The sequence below is a fragment of the Neltuma alba genome, unplaced genomic scaffold, assembly GCF_004799145.2.
Source record: "Neltuma alba isolate B1F8T4 unplaced genomic scaffold, ASM479914v2 tig00011251_pilon, whole genome shotgun sequence".
Lineage (NCBI taxonomy): Eukaryota > Viridiplantae > Streptophyta > Magnoliopsida > Fabales > Fabaceae > Neltuma > Neltuma alba.
Window position 1 is genome coordinate 191,672 of NW_021635967.1, and position 27,551 is coordinate 219,222.

At 34.5% G+C, this 27,551-nt stretch overlaps 3 protein-coding genes across 3 annotated transcripts; 1 reads left to right on the top strand and 2 right to left on the bottom strand.

Moving 5' to 3' along the window:
- Positions 1-2,680: 2,680 nt before the first annotated feature.
- Positions 2,681-3,232, bottom strand: LOC114763070 (putative cell wall protein). The gene has a single exon (XM_028952671.1). It carries the CDS (start codon positions 3,058-3,060, stop codon positions 2,707-2,709), a length of 354 nt encoding a protein of 117 aa, XP_028808504.1. The 5' UTR covers positions 3,061-3,232; the 3' UTR covers positions 2,681-2,706.
- Positions 3,233-4,066: 834 nt separating this feature from the next.
- Positions 4,067-7,261, bottom strand: LOC114763068 (probable protein phosphatase 2C 52). The gene is made up of 6 exons (XM_028952669.1): positions 7,189-7,261; positions 6,200-6,735; positions 5,760-6,104; positions 5,528-5,645; positions 5,211-5,434; positions 4,067-4,534 (listed from the first exon to the last, which is right to left on the bottom strand). Exons 2-6 carry the CDS (start codon positions 6,458-6,460, stop codon positions 4,067-4,069), a joined length of 1,416 nt encoding a protein of 471 aa, XP_028808502.1. The 5' UTR covers positions 6,461-6,735; positions 7,189-7,261.
- A 15,115-nt stretch (positions 7,262-22,376) lies between these two features.
- On the top strand, positions 22,377-25,537 carry LOC114763017 (uncharacterized). Its single transcript, XM_028952613.1, has 6 exons — positions 22,377-23,282; positions 23,380-23,588; positions 23,682-23,907; positions 24,249-24,334; positions 24,444-24,535; positions 24,913-25,537. Exons 1-6 carry the CDS (start codon positions 23,193-23,195, stop codon positions 25,152-25,154), a joined length of 945 nt encoding a protein of 314 aa, XP_028808446.1. The 5' UTR covers positions 22,377-23,192; the 3' UTR covers positions 25,155-25,537.
- Positions 25,538-27,551: the final 2,014 nt, after the last annotated feature.

Here is a 27,551-nt window from a genome sequence, read left to right on the forward strand (position 1 = left end):
AGTTGTCGGATTTATCTAATTTTGAAAATAAAAATAGATAACAAATCGGTCGTATCCAAAGGCTTCAACTGTGCAATTCGAACTCATGGCGAAACTTGAAGAACTGGATGAATCCAAGTCCAAAATCAAGAAAAGGAATCATGGATCCACCCGATTCTTCGTCTTCGTTGACTATCTCTTCCTCTTGATCTTTTTCGCATTCTTAGTCTTCATCATTCTCAAGATGATCGGCATTTGAATTCTGATATATGCAGAAGCACGTTGATCTGATCTGAATCAGGTATCCACTATTTTCAATCATTTCTTTTCTTTTCTTTTTTCTTTTTAATTGCCGCACCACTATTTTCCTTTCCAAATTCGTGTTTCTCGTTATTGTTATGTGCCGGTGTAGAGATAAAGGGTACGTCTATCGATTACAATCTTGTAATGTTTGGTGAGCTCATGTTGTAATTTGCAACGCTAATTCTCACATTGTCATTTTCATTCAAATCATGAGTTCAATTAAAGAGTTTATTCTCGTTAATTTTTTCTTCCCATATGAGTGGACATGAGAGTTTTATTTGTGTGTTTACCATGTCAACCTGTATATCTATCATGTTGCTTGAGAACATTGCCATTCTCTATGTATTATGTTCATTATTTTGCTTGTAAGTTAATGAAAAAGAAAGGAACAATGCTTCCTAATTTTAGTTGTTCTGCAGTTGGTTGTGCGTGTGTAGCTGTGTGTTCATGAATTCTTTTTCTCCCTCGAAAGTTTTAACTTGAGAAGTTACAATGTTATAATAATTTCCTTTAGCTTGTAGATTTTCACCAACAGCATTTCTCATCTTGAGATTGTATTTGTGCGTTTGGTAATCTTGCTACTTTTCCTGAGCATGCTTTAACTTGTTTTGTTTACCTTCTCCATCTTTCTTTCTCCTGGCAGGATACTCGTGACATGCTAGGCTCCGATGTGTTGGATGTACTTGTAAGGCGAAAGGGGGTGGTAATTGTCAGTTTTATTACAGCCTAACATGTAATCTAAGTATTGAGAAATATTTGCTCTGTAAATCTGAAGCTTTGGGATTGTATTCCCCTTCTTTTTTGTCTTACATGTAATATTCGTATGTCTCAGATTTACAATTGATGGAATCCTTATTGATGTCTAATACCAATAAGATTATCTAAATTCTACTTGATTTACCTCGACAATGATGAAGAGCTATGGCAGCTGATATCCTGATCAAAATGCAGAGTATAGAACTATAGATTGCGTGGGGAGACACAAGGATCAAAACTGATGGTGACAGGATATACATTTTTCTTTCTCTTGGACATTGAAATGGGATTTCCTTCTGAAAACGATATTATCATTCTGATCCTTGTTTTTTTTTTTTGTGACAAAGGTATTCCTGATCCTTGTTTTTGAAATCAATACATTTTGCTGTATCAGGGATGTAACAGTAACACCTACGGCCTGGTTTTAATCATTACTTATTAATTGTGATATGCAGCGTTTTAATCATTCGCATAAAATTTCTTGCATGTAAAATTCATGAGTTAGCCTTATTTTCCTTTTTCTTGTTTCAATTTTTTTTCTGGTGGAGGAGGGGGACCAGGAAAGAGGTATTAAGATTATTTAGGAGCAGGTTTTAATCTCTCTCTTCTCGGGAGGGTTGTGAATGGGGGACACAGACGCAAAACTACTGTTTCGCATGTGATAGACTTTTGGTAGTTAGGTGATGTCACTTGCTTATACATGGCACTGGCACTCCCACCTGTAGCTTTCATTGTTTTCGTGAGCTGATGAAGAAAATTGAATGAGTCTGTTGATTCTAGCAATCTTTGTAATTGAGTCCATGTGGCTGATGTGGAAGTGTGCAACTGAAGGATTCTAACGTACAGAGATTCATTGATAAACTCAATGCCAGGCTCATATGATAAAGAGAAATCGAATGGGAGTGTGAAATCAAAGGGCTCTAAGTTCTAACGCTGAGAAATTATAGATGAGCTCAACACCGAGCTCTATAATATTGACAAGTCATGCAAGTATGTCGCGCACTAATGGTAGTGACAACATCCTTTCATTACTTGATTCTGAAATGAAAAACTGGATGAATTTACCCTGTTGATATTCCTCTTGTTTTTTGGTGGAGTACATTTAAAACTAAATCATAATTTTAAAAATAATTTTATAATATATAAAATAAGTATGTGAAAATAGTTATATCTGGGCCCGTTTAAAAATACTTTTAAAAAGTACTTCCAAGAAAACCAAACAACCAATATTCCCAGAAGTGATTGACGTACAGTAAGTAAGGTAGCGGACTGATGGTGAAGGATGTTTCCTTTATTTTGACTAATTCTGGGTAACCCATATTAGTAATACCAGAACAATTAATTTGTACAAGATGTTTTCATTTTAAATTTCTACTTTTTCTCGATGCAATTCATCTGCATGTGAAGATTTTTAACCCGAGTTGCTTATAAATCACTGGATGATGAAGAATTATGATTCAGGATGCATAACCGGCATCTGCTTTGAGAACACTACGAAATAGCATAAATCCGCAACTTAAGCATCCTTATACCTTATTCACCACAAACTGGAACAAACGACCTTAAAAACGAGAAGTTCCACTCCCTAGGGCACACTTTAATAAAGTAATAGCAGAATCGAGTTCATTCATTCATGCACGATAGCTTGCTAGTTGTAATTGAGTGATCTCAGGGAAGAACAGGTGCCGGAGCTCCACCACCAGGATACGGGACCTCATAACCTGGATTTGGGACAAACGTATCATCACCGCCAGGAACATATCTACGTCCGGTTGGCCCTGAACCCGGTTCGACGCCTCCACCAGTGCTTCCACCATTGTAGGGGAAGTGAGGAAGTTTAAACTTAGGCGGCAGCCCTAGCCGTCCAATGCCATGATCACCAGAGTGAAACAACCACTCTGGCTCTTTCTTGTCCTGGGTTTTGGATTTCTTGGGAACGTGACGTCCTGTAGTAACATTGGCAAGCACGACGTTGGAGATAAGAACAAGTGCAAGGAAAGTGGAAGTGTACTTGTAGGCCATTGTAGGAGAGGAAATCTGTGGAGATATGCTTTTGTGTTGAAGCCACGTTGAGAATGGCTTCAATTTATAGTCAGTGTTTGCGGTGGAGTTGGATGAAATACGTCGGCGAGTTAAGATGGTGTCATCGGAAATGCAATGGGGTCTCTTGGTGGGTGATAATTTGGAGCTTGGTGAAAACGGCATTGGTATCACTTTATAATACCTTCCAGTTTCGGTAATATTCACCAATGCCACAGCGGCCAGTTATGGAGATCCTAGTCGGCTGATTTATGAGCCGACACATTTCTGCATCGTTTGTTGATGTTATCTCCTCTACTTAGGTTTTTCTACTCAACACTTAACGGATTGCCTCTAGATAAACCTGTTTATGTATCTATTTCTCTCCATATGAATGAAAGAGAGCTTCGTATTTTAATTTGAATGAGATATTTCTAGTTTAATCTTCAACTAGTTTGTGGACAAAAATTTGTAGAGGATTACTTCACGTCCGCTTGCTATTATGATGTGGTCTTCGTGTTCACAGCTGAACCACATATATTTTCATTATTTACTTTGCCCCAACTTCTCTTGGGGCCTTTGCACAAAGTGAAAGAGAGGATTCGGTTCGTTTTTTTATTATGTTGGCAGTATTAGGCTATCAGCCTTCATTATATAAGCTCCTCCATTAATTACGCTGATCTCATTTGCCCATAACTTCTCTTAATTAAAAACTGCAAAATTCCAATCTTCATCTTAAAAACGCAGCATCTAAAATTTTCCATGCAGGCGTATAAAAGTGCTTAAAATCAAGATTTGAATAAAATTTGTCAGGTGTCTACTAACAAATTATTCAATTAAACATATAAACATGTCATACATTGATGGAAGAACGAACCATGTTACAAAATCAGCTAAATTTTCTCCGACAAAACAGTCGCGTCTTTCAATTCACATTTCACAGTATTGCTTGAAGTGTTTGCAGCAAAGCAATCTCAGTTCTTGCCCACAAGCCAACATCCAACAGGATTCAAGTGTTTGGCCTTTCCTCAGAAAATCGAGGAAGCTGAACCAGTGAATTTACACGGGTCACACCTTCCAAACCTGACCAGTTCTGATCTTCCACTGATGACATTGTTCCATCTTCCACGTCCACCGGCAGTCCTCCATACGTCTCGTTTTCATCGGCAGATCTCACGGTGAAGTTCCGGTGCAGAGAAGGCTCGGACTTCTGGCCGTCATCTGATTCAACCGGATTGCCAGAATGGTTGCTCTGGATGGTTGCTGAAGAAAAGCCGGGCTCATCATAATCAGATTCTGAGTCCATCTTCCCATCCAAAAACAGGCACACAACAGCACAGTCATCCATCTTTGACGTTGGATACTTAAGCTTCCACTCCCGAGCTGCAGAATCCACGAGAATCCTTGCAGCAGACGAACGAGTCGGTGCTGAAGCTACTATCTCAACCACCTCTTCATTGCTTAACACATCCCACACCTGAACAAGACAGAAGAATCACTTGTGTAAAGGTAAAAAGAATCAAATAAAAGCAGCATTCGTGTTAAATAGAACCAGTTTTATAGGTTAAATTAGTATTCTGATACCGTAAACTTACTGTTTGATCTGGTCTTTTAAGTTTGTTTCGTGAAACATTAAGGTTTCCGATTCTAACTAGATGTGAGTCATGTGCATCACACAAAGCGAGATGAGTTGCCATGTTTAAAACTCGAGAATAATACGGCTTCTTATAAGTCATATAGATATTGATACTGATCGATAATTCAATATGCAGGGCATCTACAGTAAAGTATTCAACTAAATCTGCCAAATTCACAAACATATATTGTGGTGCTGATATGAAACCCAGTGTGTCTGTTCTGTTACAGTTGAAGATCACTATCCAACTTAACTGGCAAGGAGCAAAAGTAATAAACAAATCAAATCAATAAATAAATTTGATGCCTAAAGTTATTATCATCCTCTATTTAATGATTATTTCGTAGGATATACTGAACTAATAGCTATTTAACTATTTGTTTGTCCACATTATACATGTCCTACTTCATACAGAGAAATGTCTACCTGCAGGGATTGATATTGTTGAGGAAACCATGACTGAATTGAATGAACGGATGAACAAATAAATTATTAGAATGAGACCGGGAATTTGTACCCCATCAGAGGCAAGAACGATGAACTGATCTTTGTCGGTAAGCAGCCTATAAGAAAACTCAGGTATGGAAATCACACCATACTCCTTCAAGCAGAAGTCTCCAAATGCCCGAGCCATGGCTAATCCGGGTGCGTCATCGAAAGGCAACCACACTCTGGGAACCTCAGGCTCATCCTGCAATGCAAATACTCTGCCTTTGCACCGTTTAATCCTTTCTGCTTCCCCTTTAAGATTCAACAGAATTAGAATAGATTAGCCTCAACAACAAAGCATAAACTGCACGGGGAAACAATGAATGAAGACAGCATATCACACACTTGGCAAATCAGGCTTCAAATCAACAGTTAACTGAATGGCCACCATGGAATCATTGGTGTCTTTGGATCCCATGATTGCTCGAGAATCCCCAATGTTTCCCATGAACAGATTTGAACCCTGTAAGTGCAACAACTTAGTAAAATAAGAAAAGGGGTAAGCGAAAAGAAGAAGAAGAAGAAGAAGAAGAATCATGTTCAGAGACTTCATCGTTCACACTGATCCATGTACTACCTGCTTCACTATAGTGACAGCCGTGCTCCCACTACAGAAGCAGTCCAAATTTGGATGGGACCTAAGTTCTTTGTCCATTGCCTTATAAGCCTTCATGAAAGCTTCTCTCCAGACAGAATTCACTACATCCTCGGCCGAACAATCCTTCTCACAGACTCCATCATCAGTATTCCCCTTGAAGCAAGCTTTGCCTGAGCCAGATCCATTTCTCTTTGATTCACAAGAGTGCAGAAATGAAAGTAGTTTTACTGGCAAGGTATCCCTCACATTGCGCGCAACAACATGACCATATGGACCATGGCCATCAAAGACACCACAAAAAATAGCATCCTCAGAGATAAAGTCCTACATAAACACAGATCCAAACAAAGATATCTGTATGAAAAACAAGGAAAAAAACTAAGTCATCCTTCAATGATTAAGAAAAAGAATATACTTACTTCCCATACAATCATGGCATCCTGATTGATACCCTTTTTGCCTTGTTGTGTGAATATGCAAGAAGTCCGGCTCTTTCCATTGGTGAAAATTCGATTCGGTAGGGACGGCAGATTCTGAAGAGCAATGACATGATCAGAGAACGTTCTCCTTGTTCTCTTTTGCCCGCAGAAACCTACTTCCAAACAAGATGGAGAGATCGTGTCGCCATTGCTCTTACTACTACAAGTACTTCGACTGCTTGTGGATACGCAACACCCCATTTGATCAACTCCACAAACAAGACATTTGATCCTATGAAATTGAAGTCAAGTTACTTCGATTCTTTTCCACTATGGATCTCACAAACCTCTGAGATGGCAAGCCAAGAATGGTCAAAATTCTGTGACCCTGTTCACACTTCAATGTCGAAAATGGAGTCTTTCTTGCTTGGTCAAATTCGATGATCTGCCGGAGGTTATACGAATGGATGATAAAAACCGCTCATAGAAGAAGACAGGTGAATCAGCGGATAACTTAAGATTTCGAAGATTCTAGCCTGCAGATAAAAAAAATTAAGAAACTCAATTAATCAGATACGGGTGAATTTAAAAATCCTAACATGAGATAAAGGATCGGAATATACTACCAAGGAAAGAAAAGACCGATTATTCGTCTTTCATCAGAATTCACATCGAAATTATCAAAATGGAAACTTCGAAATAATTTAATCGCGAAACTAAGCTTTAAAATTTTAATTTAAGCAGATGAAACCAGAAAGCAAAACTATATAACCCTGTCGTTTCTAGATTTTTGCAAACCTTACATTTCCCTGTCTTTCATTTTCTTTGAAATTAGATCTCTCAGTTCACATTAAGAAGGAGGAGGAGGAGGAAGAGGAAGAGCAATCTCACAAGAACCCACTTTTAAGTGGAACAATGAAAGGAAAACAAAATCAAATTGTAAGGTAGAGGTGAGAAAATCAGAACAAATAAACTAGAAACAAACCTACCTGAATGAGATCGTAATGGGAATGGGAGGAAATGCCCACGAACAAAAAGCACTTGATAAGAAACAGAGATATTCTCTGCCTTTTCGTCGTTTACTTCTGCAACAAAGAAGAGCATAAATTTGGTAAATGGACTCTTTTTGAAGAGAGGAAAAATAAAGTGAAGGCAAGCAAAAGAGCACAAACTCATATTTTCTCACTACAGGACGACAAGAGGAAAAGTGAAAAACGCAAAAGCAGAAAAGGACGAAGTAAAGTTATAATCTCGTCAACAAAGACTCCCGCGGAGAGCCAGAATGAAAATGCATTGGAGATCGGGTAAATATTACGTAATTATCTATCATAATGGCAAAAGACCGAAAAGTAGAAACAGTGAACCCAGAAATGTGAATAGCTGAATATGTAATTTTTTTTAATCCCCCCCTTTTTCTGTGAACACAGTGAGTGAGGGTTCAGACTCAGAACACAAACACCAACATAGCTGAACCAGAAGATTTCAATAAACTCTACCAACCCAAAGATTTAAAAGGCAGTAACCTCAACTTGGGAAAGAACAAAATTTCAGGAATTGTAAAATTACAAACATCTCGATAGAAACATGGCACATTGATCAAAACTTGCAGAAAAATAGAAGAAATGAACTGTGTTCTCTTCGGTCCTTTAGGCCCCAAAAGCACAAGCTTCTAACTATCAGCAGCGACCCACCAAGATCTAAATCAAAGCACGCTCATACCCGTTAAGATTTTCAGAGGGATGAAATTGAAATGAAGCATGCCTAAGTAAGAACGTAAGATGAGAAGCGTGATTACTCGAAAAGTGAAGAGAGGAGAGAGGTGAGGGGAAGGCTAGAGGAGATCCATCACCTTGGGAATAGAGAAATGAAGTTTGGAGATAAAAAGATAAAGAGCAGAGCAGCTGAGGAGAATGGAGGCAGGAGAGGGTTAGAGAATTAATAAGGCGTTGATGGTGAGGATGAGGGTGGTGGTGCATTAATTGCGAAAGAGGGCATACAGAAACCCAAGGAAGAAAGTGAGAGTTCAAGCACGGAAAGGGAAAAAGAGATAGAGTTGGGCTAATTAATTAGTATAATTGATTAATTTAAATAGATTAAAAAAATAAATTAAGTTAATTATTTATAATAAATGTATATTGTTTTTTTCTAAAAGATCCTTGTTAATCAAGTGGTTAGAAATATTATTATTAAATAATTATTTAAAAAAATATATATAAATATAAAAGACAAAATGAATTAAAAATTTGTATTTAAAATCAAAATAAAAATCAAATTATATTTTATATTAAGCAGTTGTATATATATGATAGTTCGTGAACGAAGCTGCTCATTGGTCATTACAAATTTCAATTTTTGAATCTATTTCATGCTGAGATATGCATATACCCAACACAGCGCGCCTGGCTCGATTTTCCTCATTATTTTGTTTCTTTTCTTTCGTTGACCTAAGATTTCATGAGGCCAAAAACAGCGGACAGAATCCTCTCTAAAAACACACAAAATTGCCACAAAGCTTTGCAATTGCGTTTCAACCTTCAAATTATGCAACATATAGAAAGTTTTGACTCAATTTATATAAAAAATTTTAAGGTTAATGTAAATTTTGGTCTCTCAAATTTGGATATAATTTAATATTAGTTCCTGAAATTTAAAATATGTGGTATTGGTCTTTAAAATTATGTCTATTTATATCCGTTTCAAACCGTTGATTCCTGATATCTTGACACTATTAAATTATGCTGATATGACATTAACACCATGATCCATGGAAAGAAGGCCTATTAACACAGCTAACTGTTGCCATGATGAATGATGATTCACAGTAGTTTTTTTAATTTGATGCGAAATTAAACAGCTGTTTTGTGTTCGGTCCCCTTTGGAATCCTGGCCTTTATATATAATCAATATTCTGTGTTTATATAAAAATTTAATACACTTTTTTCATTTCCCCCTCTAATTAATAAAAAGGTCTCTTTGAAAATAAATATGTATTTAAAAAATTATATTTTTTTACGTATTTATTATTTTTAATAATATCTTGATTTACATGATTTGATTAATTCTTACTTATTGCGTCACAAATTATCACATATTATCTATATTGTAGAAATATAATTTAGCCTAGGCTATATTTTATTATTAATGATAATGTTAAATACATAATTTCTGCCGAAGTTAATGTTAAATAATTCCATGCTTATACATGGACAAGTACTCTTGTTATTATCATCATTGTCGATATAATTAAAAACGCGAGGACATAATTGATATAAAAATGAAATGAAGACACTTGAGAACAGAAAAGGTAAATTATATGCTTATAAATTGAAAAACATAAAATAAATATTATTTAGTAATAATTAATAAATGTATAAACATAATTACGAAAATGATGAAATAAACAATTCACAAAAAAAAAATCAAATAAACAAGAAAAGTCAGATGGACGCGCTGTGGAAGGGCAGGGAAAAGTGGAGAAATGAAGAAAGACAGAAAAGCACGCGTCCACTGACAGATACATTGGGCCACGTGACGTGGCAGTGAAGCAATTTTTTAAAATATTACCACTTTCAATTTTAAATACTAATAAACAAGAACAATTAAAAATTATTCAACTAGTTTTTGGGAGTAAAAAAGTTAATTATGTTATTAAATTAAATTTAAAAATTAAATAAAATTTTATCTACATTATTCATTAATATTATAAAAAAATAAGATCATTTTTGCAGAAAAATAAAAAAAAAATCCTAAAAATCATACAGAATGACTTATACTCATTTAAAGTCATTTTTTGTTAAAGAAAGAAAGAAGCACCAATAATTAACAAATAGTCAAATTCACAAAAAAAAAAAAGGGATTTTTGTCGTTCTATAGTTGTTTTTATATTATGCTTGTCTGCACGGCAGTTTTCTTTGTTTAATTTCCTTTTCAGCATCGGATGCCTAAATTAGTACTCTATTATAAGAAATTGTGATGGAATATTTTTGAGTGTTTATGCTTCAAACGAATGAGTCGTATATGTTTCGTTAACTTGTAAAATGAAATATAGAAGAAACATTCAATGATTCTTAATACGAAACGGGCCCCAAAAAAAAAAGAACAACTGTTTTGTTTCCTTTGAATGTGAGTTAGTGCTTGTTTAAGATCATCATAGAAATTCTCTATAAGCACGTTTCATATAAGTCAAAACAAAACTCTTTTCACATACTTGTCTTGTATTTCATAAATTACTATTAAAAAGTTACTTATAAGGTATTCCAAACGGGTTCTTAATTAGCCTAGTTGCTCTTTGAATCCTTTCAATCTATATGATAGAATTCGCGGTATCTTTTTTTTTTTAAATGCATACATAGATATAAAAATAATATTGCCCCCTTTATCAATGCACATAGATATAAAAATAATATTGCTCCCTTTATCAATGCTACTCAGTCGTGTATATATTCATTTACCCAACTAATATGACTCATTAAAATTATTATATATTTTATCTTTTAAATAACAGCTACTCCTCCGGTCCTTAATATAAGACCCATTTACCTAATTTGATTAGATTAAGGAAGTTAGGTAAGTTAGTTAATTATAAGAAATATGACACGTTTTTCCTAAAATACCATAATCATATTTCTTAATACCTCATCTTTCTCTTCTACTTGATTATGGTTGAAAGGGTATCCATAGGGGTAATTTAGAGATAATTGATAAATATGATAAATGGGTCTTATATTTAGGACCAAAACTAACTCACCAATTGGGTCCTATATTAAGGACCGGAGGAGTATAAGTTAAGAGAAGTATGTGTGGTCTATTGTACGCGAAAAAAAATCACATGAGCCGAAATTGCCCTCTAATAATAGTTTACAGAGAGTACTTAGCAAGAAAATTGCTTAAAATAAGATAATATTTATTTGAAAAAATTAAGAATGCACTTAATAAAAATTAATGAGATGTTGTTAGGTAGGAACGTCAAAGAATGGAACATCAGAGCAGGGGTGGATGCCTGTATTTTGAAGTCAAGAGCGTGATGGAGAGTTGGCGTTGACGAGTAATGAAGGGAGAGGGGATGACGAAAGAAAAAGGGCTGTTTATTACAAAGTGGGGGAAGTCAACCAAACATTAGACCCATAATTGATGTCCTTAATTATTAATCATTAATTAATAATAAATGTGCATGTCTCGCTATATCCATCCATCTCTACTCAAACACGCCCCCATGCGTGCATGCTGCTCCTATACGCTAGCCTAATTAAGCTCACATCATCTCTCCTGTTTTATATGCACATAATTAAGTGGTATTTTTTTAAATAAATACGGATATTCTTTTATTCAAAATTAAATTCGTCACATTGTGAGAAATTAGCCAGTTTCATTAAAGTCGACCCTTATTAGTAACTAGGTTGTGTTTTTATATCAAACAGACCAAGACGCCCCAATTATGTTCACCACATGCCCCTTGGTCACCTAGCTTTGTTTGTGTATAAGGGAGTGTAATGATTTGTTATGGAAACATGGCATTAATAATTATCAAGAAAACCAGATTCAGACACTACATGGTTTTATGTGATTCGTAGAATTGCTCAAAGGATAGTATCGTACGTTAAGGAGGTATAAATACGGTCGGTGTGTATGGGGTACAATTTGTGCCAGTAAATGTGACAGCAATGAGAATTAATTAATCCAAACTTACAGATTATTTGTGGTCGTGGACTCAGAAATATGATCCCATTTATTTGGATGAGACGACGAACCTAAAAATCATGTATGGACGTCAAAAAGAAGAATTTCTTAAAAATTCCTATAATGTGTGTGCTTAAGAAATGTTGCCAACAAGAACAATTCAGCTCCCCTGAAACGATTTTAAACTACTCACAAAAATTACGATAGATCAATGAAGAAATTTTAGGGATACGTGGCACCGTGGCAGTTAAATTTATGAAAGAGAAGAGGAAGAGGGGGGTTTCCACACAGTAAGCAAAATCTATGTTCCACTTTGGAACAGGAATTGGAACAAATATTTAATACATGTTTGAAATAGTTTATAAATAATTTTTTAATTATGAATTACAGAATATAAAATAAATATATAACAAAATTTTTATTTCAATTTACTTATAAACATGGTTTATAAGTGATCTAAAAGCTTATTCAAACAGGATAATAATATTGTTATATACAAATGCATTATGATTATAACACTTTTTCATCTTGACTAAAACTCGAACCTCGTCAACTGAATTATCTTTTTTTTGAAAAAAAGAAGAAGACGAAGAGTTATATATATATATATATATATTTATTTATATTTGTATGGAAGGAGGGAGGAAGGAGGAGTGGGGGCTCAATGCATATGAAAACGTGGAGCCGTATGGTCATGTTCTTGACACATGAGCCCAGTGCTTGGACGTTAACATCATCAGTCTCTTCCTTAGGCCTTAGGAGGCGATTTTAGAATCGTTTAAAAATAAATGCTTATAGATAAGTTAAAAATAAAATTCTTCTAGTACATTTATTTATTTTATATACTACAAAATTATTTTCAAAACGTTAATATAAACATTCCCTTAGCCTCCTTTTGTTTTCATCCCAATTTATCGGAATGTTTCATCGTGATAAACTCCTCTACATGTTTATTTCATATACTGTAAAATTATTTTTAAAATTATAGTTTTGAATCTATCTAAACGTCCCGTACATCCTCTTCCTCTTATTTACTATTTTTTTCGTGTTAATCCTACTTGTATTTTTTTAAAAATTGAATTCCCACTTTATCATATTAATGAAACCAACTCATTTAGCTGCCTCAAAATTGAAATTTATGCAAGTGGCCTTTAAAAAGCGTCTCACACTTTGCACAATGAAAAACAAATAAAAAAAATTTAAAAAGTGGAGAAATCACGGATGCCCATCCTACCTGCTTTTTAAATGTTGTTGTGGGGTAAGGCAATAAATTTCCAAAAAAAAAAAAAGCTGCTTTTTAATTGTGGCTTTTAGCAGGTTTTCATTTATTTTGTATGGAAGTAGTATCTTGGTTTGCCAATAGGAATGGCTGAATGAATTCACCCATTATATTCTTCTACTCATCTGCATATATTTTTAGTATTTTGCAATTTGCAATTTACAATTACAATGCTGCATTTGGATGGCTGGCCAGAATCCATATATTTGCTTTCTTTTTATTAAAATAAATAAATAAAAATTAAAAGGAATTGGCATTTGGCAGGAGTTCTATGGAGTATTTGGATGAAAACCAAATCATAATTTTAAAAGTACTTTTACGATTTATAAAATAAATATACAGAGGAGTTTATTTTATTTTACAAAAAAACCCTTCTGGAAAATACTTTCGTGGATTGCCAGACCCTTCTTAGACTTTAGTTATGGTCTCTGGAACTTCACAACAAATTGGGGAAATTGTGGGGCCTCTAGATAAGCACTTTAATGTGAGTAGCTGTCTCGGTAGGTACATTTTGCCATCATAATCTACACCGTCACCCTCCTACTCCTTTTGGTCCTTCCTATTTCATGTTCCCTCTCTTCCTCCTCCTCCTCTATTCATTTATTATTTGTTCTAATTTTATACACCTGCAATAACCTGCAGTAAAATAATTAATTTTTGTATAAAAAAGTTTTTAAATTTCTCCGCAACACTACTTTTATTTATGTCAGATATATTAAAAATATCTTTTCTCATGATCAATAGAGCTATATAAATAAATTTGATACTACTTAGAACACAGATTTTATATTAATAATTGAACATAGTAAATATACTAGACCAAAAAAAAAGATTTTATATAAAAAAATTTTAAAAAAATAATGAACTTTTGTATTCAGAACAAGAATAGGTACTAAAAGATACAGGCGTATAGGCATACTGAGAGATTGAGAGATTGCTTGTGACAAGTTTTAGTACCTCCTCTGCAATAATTAGGAGGTTTTTTTTTTAAGTTTTTTTTTTGAAAAATTATTATAAAATGTTGTTTGCAGAATGATGTCAAGAGAAACCCCTACTACAAACATTTACAACAATTGACAGGATGGTTTAATATATCATCAAACCTTGCAAAAGGATGTAAAGAGGAATTTGTAGCAGCACCAATACAAATGGAAAAAGAGAGAGAAAAGATGGGGAAATTGCAATAGACAAATAAACATAAAGAGGACTGGAATATCAGAATTAAATCAAGGGGGCAAACGGCAACGAAAGGACTTGATTTGCTTTTTGCATTGTTTATTGAAAAAGGGGATCAACAGGGAAACTAGTACAAAACAGAATGATGGGGAATTTTAGGCTTAGCTTCTTTGTGAAGAATGTTTAATAGCTAATAATAAAATCTCTCAATCATGCTTGATTGGTGCTTGGTGGGAGCCGTGTGCGCCATTTTATATTAAATTTGAAGACGTGGACTCGCCCCAATCATGCCAATCATGAAACCCTGTTCTTATCATTTCTTTTCTTTCACCTCATTATGCTCCTCTTGGTTCCCTCCCCTTAATATGTTTTTTTTTCCCCCTTCGCACGTATATTTTTTTATTAGAAGTAATTCTATTTGAAATACTGATGAACACTAAATATGAATACTTCTCTTAACAGGAATTCAAATATTAATTCTTCATGTGATGAAAAACGAACTCCTTATACTGGACCTAATCTTTTTTGGTGTAATAATGAAAGTTAAGAGGGGAAGTTTAGTGCACCGCAACGATATTTGAGCCAGCAGGCCCACAATGGGCCCAACAAGTTTCAGGATGACGAAGAGCAGGCCCAAAGTCTTAACCCAGGGCTTATCCTTTTTGGGCCAACGTAGGTCCGGGAGGAGAATGGACCCCATGGCATTGAAATATAGTGAAGTTGTTGGAATTGTGTGTTTCCTTTTTTTTTTTTTTTAAGGGAATTCTTTATTCAAATTCAAATGTTATTACACATCAGACTGAGCCCTAAAGCCGTTTATTTTACAAAAAGATACCCCTTTTTTTTTGCTAGCCATATTGTTTGGCTGTAGAATTTAATTTTGCAACTGTGGCCCAAAAAAATATGAACCTGAGCTAAACTCTTATAGGCCCCGCAGATGCCAAAGGAGGTTTCTTAGAGGCTTTTAAAAAACGTTTTTTGATCATTCTGGAACCATTAAGCTTGGGATGACAAAAATTTACCCAGTAAGAGTTGTTTGTTTGCTTGGATTTCCATCCAGGTATTTTTGCATAGATTTATGTCAATTAAATTCAATCAGTAACTAAATCTGTAAGCATATTGTTAGATATACTGTTTTGCGTAACATTTGTCTATACTAATCCAATCAAATTCTTATACTCGGTTTACTTATTTATTTATTGATCAACATTTATCCACTCTTTTTATTTAATTGAGCCAAAAAGAGTTATAAATAGTTGACCAGCTTGGATGCATGAACGAGTTTGAATTCTCAAACAAGCTGCATCTGCCTCAAGAAATCTCACTGATTTTGCCAAACCCAAGCGGCAAGAAACTTTTTTAATAAGGTAAATACCCTCTTCAAAAGGCCAAAAAAAAAAAAGTCCAAAAAGAGGATAAATATGATGACGTATCTAGAAATTCTTCAAGGCTCGTTCCGTTCGTATACTTGACAGTTGGATTGATGAATTGAAAAAGGGGGAAAACACATTATCCCTGCCAGTTGTTTTTGGCCAGATTCAACGAGTTGGGTTATATACCTGAAAGCAAGGAAAATATGAAAGTCAACACAAAACTAAGACATTGCTTCAACTTTATTTATTACAAATTCAATGGCCAGCGCTATAGAAATTGCTTGGTGTCATTTTCTGCTTTTTCCAGTTGGCCATTAACAAAACGATATGTCGATCAAAGGCCCTTGACATGTCCCAGTCCTGCACTAGATCTTTTAATGTTTTATGATGAATTTCTCCCAAATTCGTGAGAGAAAAAAAAAATACTAACCTCACATCATTTTTTTTTATTTTTTTTGTGCGATTCTCCTTTTAAGATACTCCTCCGGTCCTAATTATAAGACCCAATTGACTTATTTGAGGAGATTAAGGAAGTAAGTTAAGTTGGTTATTTATAATAAATAAGTGTTGTCATTCCTAAAATATCCTTGCTAATTAAATATATTGGCTAAAACTATCATTATTAGAAGGATTATCTTGGAAAAAAATGTATAAATATAAGAGACAAAATGGATTAGGGTCTTATAATTAGGACCAAATAAAAAGTCAAATGAGGTCTTATAATAAAGACCGGAGAAGTACTATCTAATTTGTGCCTCGAGATTGAGAGTTGAGAGTATAGGCTTAAAAATAAGTGCTGTACTATTATCAGTCCTAAAATCTTAATTATGATCGAATACAAAACCAAACATGTAATATAATGTTAGTGCCATTTCCAAACATGCAAATTAAATTGGTTTCACGGGAAGCCTATTCAATTTCCCTTTCCCATTTCCAATATTTTTCCTATTCGCTTTCTTATATATGCTCTCACAAGCGTTTCCATTACAGCAGACACGACCAAAGTTAAAGAAGAGGAAAGAATCGAAAAGAGAATATTGACGTGTATATAAGAATAGAATTCAAATGTGATAAGATTACGACGCATGGCATTAACGTGGAACGAGCGAAACCAGAAAGAATTCAAATGTGCAAAGGACCACAAACGGAGAGATGGAGATGGAGAGTGGAACCAGAGGTTGATTGCATTTGGACTCGAAGCTTTCAGAGTATTGCAGGCTCTCTCTCTCTGTTTTTTTTTGGTACAGAAAATTTTTAGAAAGGGGTTGGGCTCACCCACGATTCAAGAGTAGGGCGAAATCTCCCTTCCTCTTAGGTCATACCAATGTTGGGCAGGACGAGCCGTCAATTACCCCCAGGCGTTTACCTAGACACCAATGTGCTAAGATACTTCTCCAAGCGTCGCGACTAGAACCACAACAAAGTAGTACTCCCCAGAGATTGAACACATGCCAACTTGGTCATATGTCTCACTCCTTGGCCAACTGAACCCACAGACCATGGGTTATTGCAGGCTCTCTCTGGATACATATAATTGAGACAAACATGAATATGATCAAAGCTCGTTTTTGTTATGCGTAGGGCTACGTTTGGCTTGGTCCCCCAATACTCTTCACCGTCACTTGCGTTGATGCCAAGCTTCCTACACGACAAAAGAACAACCAAACAAACAAAAGCTTCATACTTATCTCCAAAAACGTCCTCCTCTTCATTCCCTTTCTTTCACATCTAATCATCTCAATTATACACATCTATATTATTCATAATAAACACACAAACACGTGTATCTTGCCAACCACATGTGTGTGTATATACTACCTCCGATCTTAAATATAAGAGTTAGTTAACTAATTTGAGTAGATTAAGAAAATAAGTTAAGTCAGTCATTTGTAATAAATAGGTGTTGTTTTTCTTAAAAAATCCTCACTAACTAAGTTTATTGGCTAAAACTATCATTATTAGAAGGAATATTTTAGAAAAAAAAAAAAAGATAAATACGAGAGATAAAATGGATTGGAGTCTTATATTTAGGACCAAAATAAAAATTAAATGAGTTTTTATATTAAAGATAGGAGGTAGTATTATAGTAAGTGCCTTTAATTTGGCATATTGTTTCCACCAACCAACTGTATGTATAGCTAGATTGAGTGAAATAGATTTGGTGCTTAACCTGGTCATATATACATAATCATATTTATTACACAAATTGCAAACTGCAATAAATCACATTTTTGTGCATGCATGCGTGAACATGTACGGTGTCAACTTTGAGAAACTGTCAAAGGAATTCCTTGGTAGGACGAGTAGAAATTCAAACGATTTAACTTTCCTGATGTAGATGTAGCTTAGTTAGCTTTAAACAAGTCCTCTTGACCTGGGTAATTGAAGGAATACAAAAAATGGGAAAAAAAGAAAAAGATAATGGATAGACTTTAATCAAGGTATAACAAACTTATAGGGATGCCTTAATTGGGGGTATAATTAAAGCCTCAATCTCCGCCATTTAATTTGATCACCCTTTTCTTTCTTTCTTTCTTTCTTTCTTGCATACTGTCAAATATATGGACAGAGCTAGAATTATGAAACAAAGCCACCATTTCGATATACACAAAGCTGAAAAGCGACATATATCTGGCGAAGAAGAAGCAGCTGAAACTAACGAGAATTTAATAGTGCGACCCATGACCCCAAAAAAAAAAAAAGTGTTCAATTCGAGTATTAGGTAACAGTTAATCTTATGAGATTTTTACTTAAAAAAAAAAAAACCAACATCAGATTTCCTGAGCGATATTATAGTACATGTTGCTCCGCCTATATCGTCTATATTATATATCTCGACTTTAAGCTAAAAGATAGATAGATTTGATATGAGAGGCAAAATCCACGCCTTGTTACCAGGACACACCCTATTTCAGTTAAAGTATACTTTTGATCTTTTAATTTTATATAAAATTCATTATAGTCTTTTAACTTTAAAAAGTAAATTTTTAGTTCTTTAATTTCACCCTCGAATTGTTAACAAAAAATGATGATATTGAACTCTTGAATGTTGATAAAACGTTACTAAATGATATAATATTTAGTTTAATCTTCAAAACAATCATGATTGTTATAAAAAATCATCATTTAAGACTAATAATTTTATGATTAAATAATTAAAAGTATACTTTTTAAAGTTAAGGGACCAAACCAAATCCTTACATAAAGTTAAAGGATCAAATGTATATTTTAGTCTTGAGTTTATTAAGGGGTTGTTCCACCTAATAAGTTTATTTTTTAGGATGAGTTCTCCCCTTAAATTGTACTTGTAATATTGATGCTTTCATTGAAAAGCTAATATTTATGAACAGAGCGAGCTGTAGTAAAAGGTTTTGAATGGCAAAAAACTGAGTGAAACGAGATAAAAGAGAGTCCTTCTATAAATATAAAAGTTCATTTTTTCATACAGGTTATCACTTTGGGGTATGTTTGTGCGAAAATAAAATTATAGTTTCTTTAAGGTATATAAAATAAGTATGTAAAAAAAAATTATCTCAAGGGGTGTGAAAGCACTTTTAAAAAGTGTTTTTTTTTTAATAACCAAACGCTTCCTTACACTCGTAACTAACACCTTTCTTTTTCGTCTATTTATTTTTATAATTTGCATTTGGATGCTTATACACTGTTTTGGGGGGGAAAAATCTTCCCAGATGCATTTATTTGTCTTATTGGTCTTTTTGTTAAAAAAAAAATTCTTGTAAATCCTAAGGGGAGGAGTAATGATTCATTTTGGAAAACAAAATGAAAAAATGATTCATTTTGGAATAGTAAAAATGGAAGAAAAAAATTGCATCACGCTGACGAAACAAAATCCCTCTTAAATCAACAAGACACGAGTCATATAACAAATTAAGCAATGAGGGCCAGGCCTCTATGAAAAAGAACAAACAAACAAACAAGAAGCTCTTGCACGTGTTGGAGTATTATTTCTGGACAAAGCATGCCGATGCTGTATTTTAATGTACCGATTTTTTGTTAAAATACGCTTATTTTGAATATGAAATATAAAAACGTGATATGTCATGTTCAGGTTAAATATATATTCGTTTTACCTCACAGGCTAGGTGTATTTTATTCCACGGAAGTTAATAAATTTTTCTGTTGGCTATATATATTTTTCGTTTTCCTTTTATAAAAACAACTTTTTTGTCAATGACAAAACCGAAATATCTCTCAACCCAAACTCATCTCTAGTTGACTGTGAATATGTCCGAACATGGTGGGATATATCACACACACACACATATAATATGAGTGGTTTGCATAATTTAAATCTTAAAAAAATATAATAGTCATATTATAACAGGTAAAGCGAACTATTAAAATTTTTTCCAATATATATTATGTTATACGTAAATATAGAAAATTTACCATTTTTAATTATGATTAGTGTAACTTAAATTTTTAAGCTCTTCAACCTAGTTATAATTTTGTTTCAAATGCCCACAAAAAAAAAAAACTTTATAACATATATGAAGAAAATCATTAAATCAAAGTCATTCTGTTAATTTACTAGAATGCCCTTGACTTATTTTTCCAATTGAAGTCCGTCCATGAAAAATGTTCATCGGGATGAATAATCAATCATTAAACAGTTTCCCGAGAGAAATATCAATGAAGGGCAAAATAATAAAATCACAGTTTCCCCAGAAAACAAAAAATAACTCTTAAGGCGAATGGGAGTGGGCAATCTATAATCTATTCTCTGTCCTCTCTTTCCTCCACGCGGTTTCCCTCAGCTTCATCCTACCTAACCAATCATATTTCTCCTACACTCAACTTGGCGCCTGCGATTCTTCCTTTTTTTTTTCTGGGGCCTCTTTTTACCTTTTTTTTAATACCAGAATTTAATACTACTACCTTTTTTTGACCAGGGAATTTAATACTACTACCTGAAGCTGCAAAATAAATTATCAGAGTAATCCGTCTCTTATTATAAAATCTTTTTAATTAAATTGTGCAGTTTAAGAAAACAGTTAAAATTGGTTAAAAGCAATTAAGATATAGCAAATACATTTTTTTTCAAATATACCCCTATATATAAATGTAGAAATGTGAGAGAGTAATAGTGAGATAAATGAAGAAAGAGAATATATAAACACATTAAATTAGGGTTAAAATAAGTAATATTGTATTAAATATTTAGACAAATTCAAAGAGAATCTTATAAAAAGGAATAAACTTATTCAAAAATTAGATCTTATAATAAGGGATGGAGGGAGTATTACACTTCTACACAAACTTATATTTTATGTGATATATATATATTTTTTCTACAGGGCAAAATATACTTTCATTTAATTTTAATTTCTTAATAAAACTATTCTTAAATTTAAAGGGACTGTTTTCAGTTTTAAAAATAATTACATTTGTTTGAAAATCAACAATAAGTAGTAATTAAAGTGATCATTTATATTCCGAATATTATTTAAAGACATTTTATATCATGTGAATGCAAGTCAAGCACTCAATAGTCAATACATTTGTTAAAAAATAAAATAAAATATTTTTTTTACACTCTAAACTAGATCTAAGTTAAATTTCTTTCAACATTTTACCTTCTTTTAATATAAAATTCAACATTTTACCTAACAAAAATAGACTCAGATTTGTTTCTTTATCTGACGTATGTTTTTAAGGCATTTTTATACAATTGCAAACTCAGCCACGGGCCATAGCTTAGAAATAAAATGATTTTTTTAATATTACCTTGATATAAATAAAGTGATTATTTTATAGTAGTATTTTATATTTATGCTGTTACCACTTGCCATGGACTCAAGAACCGTTCGGCACCAAAGTTACGGATTCCCTGTCTCTGTAATACTTCGCCGGAAGATACGTGTAATGAGCTGTTTTCATACAGGGAGAAGTACAACAATGTCCAAAAAATTAATTTAATTATTTCAAAGTTAAAGAGTTAATCATGACAAATTTCAAAACAAGAAAATAATTGGGTTTGGTTATTTGTTATTAGAATTTTTTAGTAATTAATTTTTTTTATTAGGACCTCTTGGTAGTTCTCTCTTTTATATGCTAAAAAAAATTCAGTATCTATGTTGATTTTTAATGTACAGTTCTAAAATTAAATTAATTTTCTTTAAAAATATTTTTCTTATCTATGTAAATTCTTTTGATCATCAAGAATGGCTTTTTTTTTTTGGCAAAATCAATAATCACTTAATTATGAGAACTTACAATTGTACTGTAATTATCAAATTTTTGTTAAGATGCATTTAAAATTTAGAACGTGCCTAGATCATCAATATTAATAAAACTATCAATGAATGTCAAATATCACATATAATAAGAATGACTCAATTTTTGAGATTTTTTGCTTTAATATTTGAGAATAATCTTTTTTTTTTTAAAAAAAATAGACTAATAATTAGAAAACGAGCCGAGGTTCATCTTTCAGATCTGCACGGTCCAGAATTAATATATAAATTTCATAGGGAGCATCGGGGGAGAGTTGGAGATAGGACTAGGAGGATGAATGATGAACCTCATGAATATATAAATCTGTAGTTACTGCCTCTTCTCTCCGTCGATCCAGTCCCCTGTTTCTTGCTTCTAGAATCCCAGACCCAGAGCTCTTCTCCGTTTCCATTATTTTATTTCTCGTTGTGACCTCGTCTCAGTCTCGTCGGTTTGCTCATTGCTTGGTCAGCTTTTTTTCTTCCCGGCAAAATCGGTTGCTTTTCGGTCTTCCTCAAGTAACAACACATCGTCTCGCTGTAACCTTCAAACGCTTTCTGCTCAACTCCTCCAAAACAGGGCTTTCTGTTGAAAAACATAGGAAATTTTCCCTCATTTTTCTTTTTCGGTTTCTTTCCTTTCAAGTTTTTGTCTTCTTTTACTTTTATTTTTATTCCCGCACGAATCCGCGTGTGGTTCCGTGATCCTTCCGGGGGGTGCTTTGCTTGGTCCATTTTGATTTGGTCCCAAGATTCATTCAAGGGCAAAGCGTCGGCTCGTTTTTCCTGAGAGGAGCGTTCCTTAAATATTGAACAAAGCAGAGTAAGATTGAGTTTTCTTCAAGGTTTAGTAAAATAGCGAAACAGAGAGAAGGTCGTCGTCATTGTATTTGTATACATAAAATTTTGCAGGAGGCACAACATTGCCGGCAAAGTCACTGTCCGTGGAAACAAAGAGAGAGAGAGAGAGAGAGAGAAGCTGAAAGCACGATTGAGTTTTAGCGGAAAAACTTGGCTTCCAAAAGTCAAAAGCCACCTCTGTTCGTGGGAGTGATTCGCATTTCGATTCTATTTCCCTCTCTCTTCTTTTTTCCTCCCCCATTAAATTTTCTGGTTACATTTCTTTCTCTCTCTTCGCTCCCATTTTCGTTTATTGTTCTCTGAGATTCCGGGCGGGGAGAGATTCTGAAACTCCCCCCTTCCCTCCATCCTCCATTTTCATCCTCTCTGTTTCTCTCTCTCTCTCAATCACCATGATTTTCGATAAGGTCTCAACGCAATCTAACCTTGACTGCTTCCTGCGGTGTATCACCCCCGTGGTTCAATCCCAATCCCTACCCAAGGTAAGTTTTTATTTTGCGTCTGCCTTTGATTGCCAAGATTATCAGAAAATCTTAACATAGATACATTTATGTGACTCTGTTTGTTGTCACGACACAGTCGGAGATTAGAAAGCTGAATCGTTTATGGCATCCATGGGAGAGAGAAACAGTAGAATACTTGAGGCTGGGTGATCTCTGGAATCGCTACGACGAATGGAGTGCGTACGGTGCCGGAGTTCCCATCGCCTTAAACAATGGCGAGACCCTTGTCCAGTATTACGTCCCTTACCTCTCCGCTATTCAGATTTTCACCAGCAACAGATTCAGGTACTTCCATGCGACCCAATCCAGATCAAACAACATGAATGTTGTCATGTTCTGATTGAATTATTGATGATTCATTGGGTATGGATTTTCCAGGGGGGAGGCAGAATCCGGGGAGTGTGAGACGAGGGATTCTTGCAGTGATTGTTACAGCGAGGAGAGTGAGACTGATAAGTTATGGAGGTGCGATGGTTCCTCGTCGTCTGAAGAAGCAGGATTTGAGCAAGACAGTCTCTGGCATCTGAATGACAGATTGGGTCATCTCTATTTCCAGTATTTTGAAAGATCCACTCCATATGGCAGAGTTCCTCTCATGGATAAGGTCCGTTAATCTTTTTTCCTTTTTTCTGGTCTGATTTTCTTTCCTCTTATTCAACGCTATCGATTAGGCACAGTAGCAAAAAGACGAACTTTACGATCACCACATTGATTCGTAGACCATTCTGAAAAGTTGAACTGTAACTTTTGACTTTTCAATACAAATCAACAGACTCATTTATGATTCCTTTTCGTCCTTTTTCATCTTGTCAAAGCTCTCTCTTTCAAAGAACTGTTGTTGCCTTTTGTTGGATGATACCATACCCTTCATTGGATGGTTCGGATTTCAAATTCCTCAAGAGAAAGGAGATTCGATTAGTGATGGGTTAATTTCTCTCCTTTCAGATCAGAGGTTTTGCTGAGAGATACCCTGGCTTGATGTCATTAAGAAGCGTAGATCTCTCTCCGGCCAGTTGGATGGCGGTTGCCTGGTAATTTGTTACACACACACACACGAAGAGTCTTAGAAGCGGTTCATGAATCCATATGAGCATTTTATTAATTTGGTCGAATAATGTGTACCAATTCCCACTGTTTCAGGTATCCGATATATCACATTCCAATGGGAAGGACAATCAAAGATCTATCCACGTGCTTCCTCACTTACCACACACTTTCTTCTTCTTTTCAAGGTATTCCTTTCCCATTGGATTGCTCACATCCATCAAGTTTATGCCTTTTGTTTACAGAATATTTTACGATAAAGTTCTTAGTACTCCCCACAACATCAATGCCATTGCTAATCGTAATTGTCATTTAAAAGAAAAAGAAGTGAATTGGGATGTTATGAATTCGTCGTACTTGTTGACGAGTTACCCAAACCAAAAGGATTAACATAAAATTGCTAAATGCTTTTGTGCAAGGGGTTATAGATTTTCACGTTTCAGTCACAATTCTATTATCTCAGATGATATTGAAATGAAAAGTCGAAACTTTTTTAAAGATATGACATTTTAGGGAAAGTGAAAGAAAATGCAGTAAATAACGGTGGGTGAGTTGTATTATGCAGATATGGACATAGAGGATGACATAGAAGGAGGGCGAGTGAAGAGGAAAGAAGGGGAAGGAATGTCTCTGCCACCATTTGGGCTGGCAACCTACAAAATGCAAGGCAATGTGTGGGTGTCTGGCAATAATGGGAGGGACCAACAGAGGCTTCTCTCGCTCTTGAGCGTCGCAGATTCATGGCTGAAGCAACTCAGAGTCCAGCATCACGACTTCAATTACTTCATGGGCATTCGCCATTCCTGAAAGAACATATATATATATATGTCTATATATATGCCTCTTGGAAATCACATGACAACTAAAGACGCCACCTTCTAGGACATGCATGGTTTTACGTTGTCCTTGAATGCACTAATCGAGCTTTTGCTTTCTTCTTTTTCGCCATTAGAGGCACAGAGGGAGAGAGAGCGTGTGTGTGAGAGGAATGAGGATTTGTAGTCTAATGGTTTAACATTGGAGAGTTCAATTTAGGTTAGATTTTGATGAAACGACCCTCTTGGACAACATACAGCCTCTGTTCCAAGAGGTCTGGTTTGTAGAGATGCTGATTGTGTAATTGATGTTGATCTGAACGAGATAAGAGAGAGAAAAAAAAGAAAAGAAAGTTACATATCTGTTTGAAATTATTTATAATGCAATATTTGATCTAAGTAACAATTCCACACGGAAATTTATATATGTATAATTTATGTGACGTGTGATTGACAGTTGTGATGAGGAAACAAGTACATCCATGAAAAAGGAAAAAATAATAAAAGAAGGAAGACGAACTTGGGATTGGCGGTGGTGGGTTGTAATGAATGACATTGTTTGAAATAACATTTGGATTGGGATTGCGTGTGGACCAATGGATCCACAAAGTGGGGTCATGCAAGCCTAATGGATGACATTACTCTTTTAAGTTTTTTTCTTTTTTTGTGATAACCATTACTCTAAAGTCTTAACTCGTGCTAATATTTAGGGGGAAAAAAATCTGTCTGACATCCTTAAAAAAGAATATAATCATAAAAAATAAGAAACTTTAAGGAAGGAATATAACCATAAAAGGTCTCGTAATAATAAGTGAGTATTATACAATAATAAGTTTTGATGCTGGCAATAATAATATGTTTATGCTACGTTTGAGATGCGTGATTTTTCCTAATATCTGGTTATGAAATAATGGCCATATAGATATATCTTGAAGAGGGTCATTGAAATCCTTTTGATAGGTAAAATTAGACATAAATAGGAAAAAGAAAAATTAGAGTCCACTTCTACATGCAAAGGCGGTACTCACCCTACTTTATTCTTATCTCCCTTCGAGTCTATAGATCAATATAGAAGTCATCTAATTACACCTTCGTTCTTCCTTAATGCTGATTTTGTCATTACTCATTACCCATCTTTCTCTCGCCTTTATAAATCATATCATGTGGTCGGTTGGCACATTTATAATCACTTTTTGTTTTTGGTAAGACTTTTGTGGTAATCACTTCCTAATCCTTCACTTCCAACATTTGACCTTTTTTTTGTCCGATTTTGACATTTTCTCTGTAACTCAGAAGCTTCATGGAAAACAAAGATGCCGGTGGCGTGTGGCTACAATGGCGTTTAAATCCTCATCCAAGTCCTCATGTGTGTGTGCGGTGTATTTACAATTTAGTTATCTTAGTAAAACACTACCTCTTGGGTAAAATGGATAAAGATTGAAAATAAAATTAATTGGGTTTTAGATTTAGAACCAAGTTAAATCTCTAACTAACATTATAATAAGGATTGGAGGCAGTGAAAAAACAAAGAACAAACATCAATTTTACCATGAAATTATTATTTGAATTAGCATTTTGAAAGTGATTTTACAGTATATGAAATAAATATGTAAAAAGAATTTTGTCTCTGGAAAAGTTAATCCAAACATCTTATAGACTCCCCAAAAAAAAAATGTCACCTACTTGACCTGCAATATTGTGATGTGGTTCAGGATACGCCACTTTAACATGGGAGGGGTCTTAATAATGCTTATTATTAAATACCCACAAGGTATGACCATGGCCATCAGTTCACACACTGAGATTGAATAAAACCGTCCATTTGAGCTGCCATTGAATTGAATCACAGCGACAACCTGCATTAAAATGGAAATGGAGTGTTTAGAGGAATAAATGAGAAGTGGAGAGGCACGAGGTTTGGTGGAAGAGGCAGAGACATCCATCAAAGAAGTTGTCGTCACTTGGCACATGCACGGTCCCTCTTCTGCTCCTCCAAGTCAATGCTGCAATAAGATATCATCCCCAGCTGGGTCCGACTTCACTTCACTTCTGCTTTCCTCAGTTTCATATCTCTTGTACTTTTCTAAACTCGTATCTTTCAACCTTGAATGCACGCCTCAAGTGTTTTTATTGGCCTCTCGCGTTTCTCTTGACTTTAATTTTATTTCTTATGCGACTTTACATTTGCATTTCCCATTTGTAAAAAGATTTGAGAGAATTTTACCTTGATTGTCGACAATCTAACGCAACCTTCGGGTTTAAGACTGGTTATAAAACAGCAGTGGAATGTCATCTATTGACAAAACACTCGTTCACTTGCTTTGATATATGACGTTGCCTTCAGTTTTTCAGTTTTCTCTTTGCTTAAATGAAATTTCAGGAAAATTTG

Coding starts and splice junctions, on each gene's coding strand:
- LOC114763070 (XM_028952671.1), bottom strand. CDS start 3,060: ATGGCCTACAAGTACACTTCCACTTTCCTTGCACTTGTTCTTATCTCC.
- LOC114763068 (XM_028952669.1), bottom strand. CDS start 6,460: ATGGGGTGTTGCGTATCCACAAGCAGTCGAAGTACTTGTAGTAGTAAG. Junction 5,435..5,527: donor TTTGAAGCCTGATTTGCCAA/GTGTGTGATATG, acceptor TGAATCTTAAAG/GGGAAGCAGAAAGGATTAAA. Junction 4,535..5,210: donor TCGTTCTTGCCTCTGATGGG/GTACAAATTCCC, acceptor TGTCTTGTTCAG/GTGTGGGATGTGTTAAGCAA.
- LOC114763017 (XM_028952613.1), top strand. CDS start 23,193: ATGATTTTCGATAAGGTCTCAACGCAATCTAACCTTGACTGCTTCCTG. Junction 23,283..23,379: donor AATCCCAATCCCTACCCAAG/GTAAGTTTTTAT, acceptor GTCACGACACAG/TCGGAGATTAGAAAGCTGAA. Junction 24,335..24,443: donor AGTTGGATGGCGGTTGCCTG/GTAATTTGTTAC, acceptor CCACTGTTTCAG/GTATCCGATATATCACATTC.